Genomic DNA, 2,358 nt, shown 5'->3' on the forward strand with positions numbered 1-2,358 from the left:
GTACATTTGAAGGTTTCTTTGATATCTAAAATAATACTACTATGTTGTGTCCTCTAGTTAAAAAGTGGTCTCTTTATAGTTTCCACACCACTGAAATTATAAAAGTGAAGCTGTACGCTGATGTGAATACTTAGTTGAAAAAAAAAAAAGGATTTGTAGGAAAAATCACAGCATGTGCAGTCTCATGAACAGTTTTGATGGAAAAGTGAATAAAGAACAATAACACAACTTTATAATTGATATATAACCAGCAAGTGTACTTCATTATTATTATTATTTTTTAGATTTATTAGTAAAATAATAAGGTCAAGTGTACGGAGTACTGAAGTGCACGGTGTATACTGCACTCTTGTAATAGACCTCTGTAACTTTGATGTTTATAAGCTGTAATTCACGTTGTTCACTCAGCTGAGTGCGCTTTGGAGCTGCTCAATTTCGAAACCCTTTTGGGTCAGCCCATGCGCATCATGTGGTCCCAGAGTGACTCATCCCTCAGAAACAGCAATGAGGGAAATATCTTCATCAAGGGCCTGGAGAAATCCATCGACAGCATGGCCCTTTACGACACCTTCTCCACCTTCGGCAACATCCTCTCATGCAAGGTTTGAACTCCGGGCTATGTGGCTGTTAATAAGGTCCTAAAACTAAAGTCTTCAATTAGGTCTCTTTGGCATAAGTGCTGTGTGTTGACGGATGTGCCTCTCCTGAAGGTGGTGTGCGATGAAAATGGGTCCAAGGGATACGGATATGTGCACTTTGAGAGTGCCGAGGCTGCCGAGACTGCCATCAAGAGGCTGAATGGCATGCTCTTTAATGACCACTATGTGTAAGTCATGTGGAAATCATTACAATGTACATACCTGATTCATTTCCTTTGAATTTGTTTTTATATGTGTATAACTAAATGTATTTAATGGTTGTTGAAAACATTACATCGTTATATAGTTATAATTTGCTCATACATCACACATCTGAATACAACATTCTTAAATGTGTTAAATATAGATTAAATCCAACAACTGTCTCATTAAAATGTTTGCATAATATTAATAATATAGTGCTGTTGCAGTGTGATGTAAAGTGATTCAGCATTGTGCAAAGAGTTTAACAAAATAATTTAAAAGAAAAAAGACTACACCTCCTTTATTGGGACTGACGGGCTCAAAGGTCACTAAATTAGGTATAAAGTCTCTAACATTCGGGTTCTGATAAAGGCTCTAACAGCAGTGTCTCGATTGTGTTATAGGTTTATCACGCACTTCAAGTCCCGCCAGGAGCGTCAAGAGCAGAAGGAGGAAGAGAGACATCCTAAACCTCAACACAAGTTTGAGCAGGTACACACACACACACACACACACACACACACACACATATACACACACAGAGTAGATGTTGACTTTGCTCTCTGTTCTGTAGTGTGTGAACCTGTGTCTGAGGAATCTGGATGTCTCTGTGGATGACGAGCGTCTACATAAAGAGTTCTCACCTTTTGGAACCGTCATCCACGCAAAGGTCACCGCAAATAATCCCTAACATGTTTTCATTTCCTAATAACCTGTGTCCACAGTTTTCCTCATGATTAGTCACATTAGCAGTTTATCTTAATGAGTCTCCTCACTGTCTTCTACAGGTGATGGGGACCAGTGGCTGCTCTGGAAGGTTTGGGTTTGTAAGCTTCTCCTCTCCGGAGGAAGCCACAAAGGCAATGAGCGAGATGCAGGGAAGGATGCTGGACAGAAGGGCGCTGCACATCCGTCTGATTCAGCGCCGAGTCCGAAGCCACTGACCATCTACATGTTGGAGTCAGATGATGTGATTCGTGAACCTACTTTTCCTCTTTAAGTGTTTGCCTCCACCCAACAAGAAGAATAAGAATAGGAGAAAGAAGAAGCACTTGCAATAAAAACCAATTACAAATTGCAACTTAATCTTTTGGAATTTTTAAATTAGAAATTAAATAGAAATTTAATAAATGTATTAATTGTCAACACTATTAAAACCTCTATGATTAAATGCGAATAATAATAACTGTTAATAGTAATTATTATTATTATTACATAAAGTATTATCTTTAGACTTTTTTTCTGAAAACTGATGTAAATGCAAAGTAATGCAATGGTATCCAAACTTATTTTTGTTATGGTAAGTAATTGGTAAATCAATGGGGTGCAAGTGCCTACAACGGGCACGTGAGCATCAGAACTGGACCATGGAGTGATGGAAGAAGGTGGCCTGGTCACATTTTCTTTTACATCATGTGGATGATGTGTGCGTCGCTTTCCTGGGGAAGAAATGGCACCAGGATGTACTATGGTAAGAACGCATGCAGGCAGAGCCAGTGTGATGTTCTGGGCAATG

The 2,358-nt window shown here is 39.1% G+C and overlaps 1 protein-coding gene across 1 annotated transcript in view; it reads left to right on the top strand.

The window, feature by feature from the left end:
- LOC108263356 (polyadenylate-binding protein 1-like 2) overlaps window positions 1-1,928 on the top strand; it is a 3,218-nt gene extending 1,290 nt beyond the window's left edge. The window contains exons 4-8 of the mRNA XM_017464065.1: window positions 409-602; window positions 711-826; window positions 1,247-1,334; window positions 1,417-1,512; window positions 1,631-1,928. Of these exons, the coding sequence (XP_017319554.1) occupies window positions 409-602; window positions 711-826; window positions 1,247-1,334; window positions 1,417-1,512; window positions 1,631-1,786 (650 nt within the window). The 3' untranslated portion in view covers window positions 1,787-1,928. The remainder of the gene's footprint in view (window positions 1-408; window positions 603-710; window positions 827-1,246; window positions 1,335-1,416; window positions 1,513-1,630) is intronic.
- The last annotated feature ends 430 nt before the right edge of the window (window positions 1,929-2,358 follow it).

Source organism: Ictalurus punctatus, chromosome 1, assembly GCF_001660625.3.
Source record: "Ictalurus punctatus breed USDA103 chromosome 1, Coco_2.0, whole genome shotgun sequence".
Classification (NCBI taxonomy): domain Eukaryota; kingdom Metazoa; phylum Chordata; class Actinopteri; order Siluriformes; family Ictaluridae; genus Ictalurus; species Ictalurus punctatus.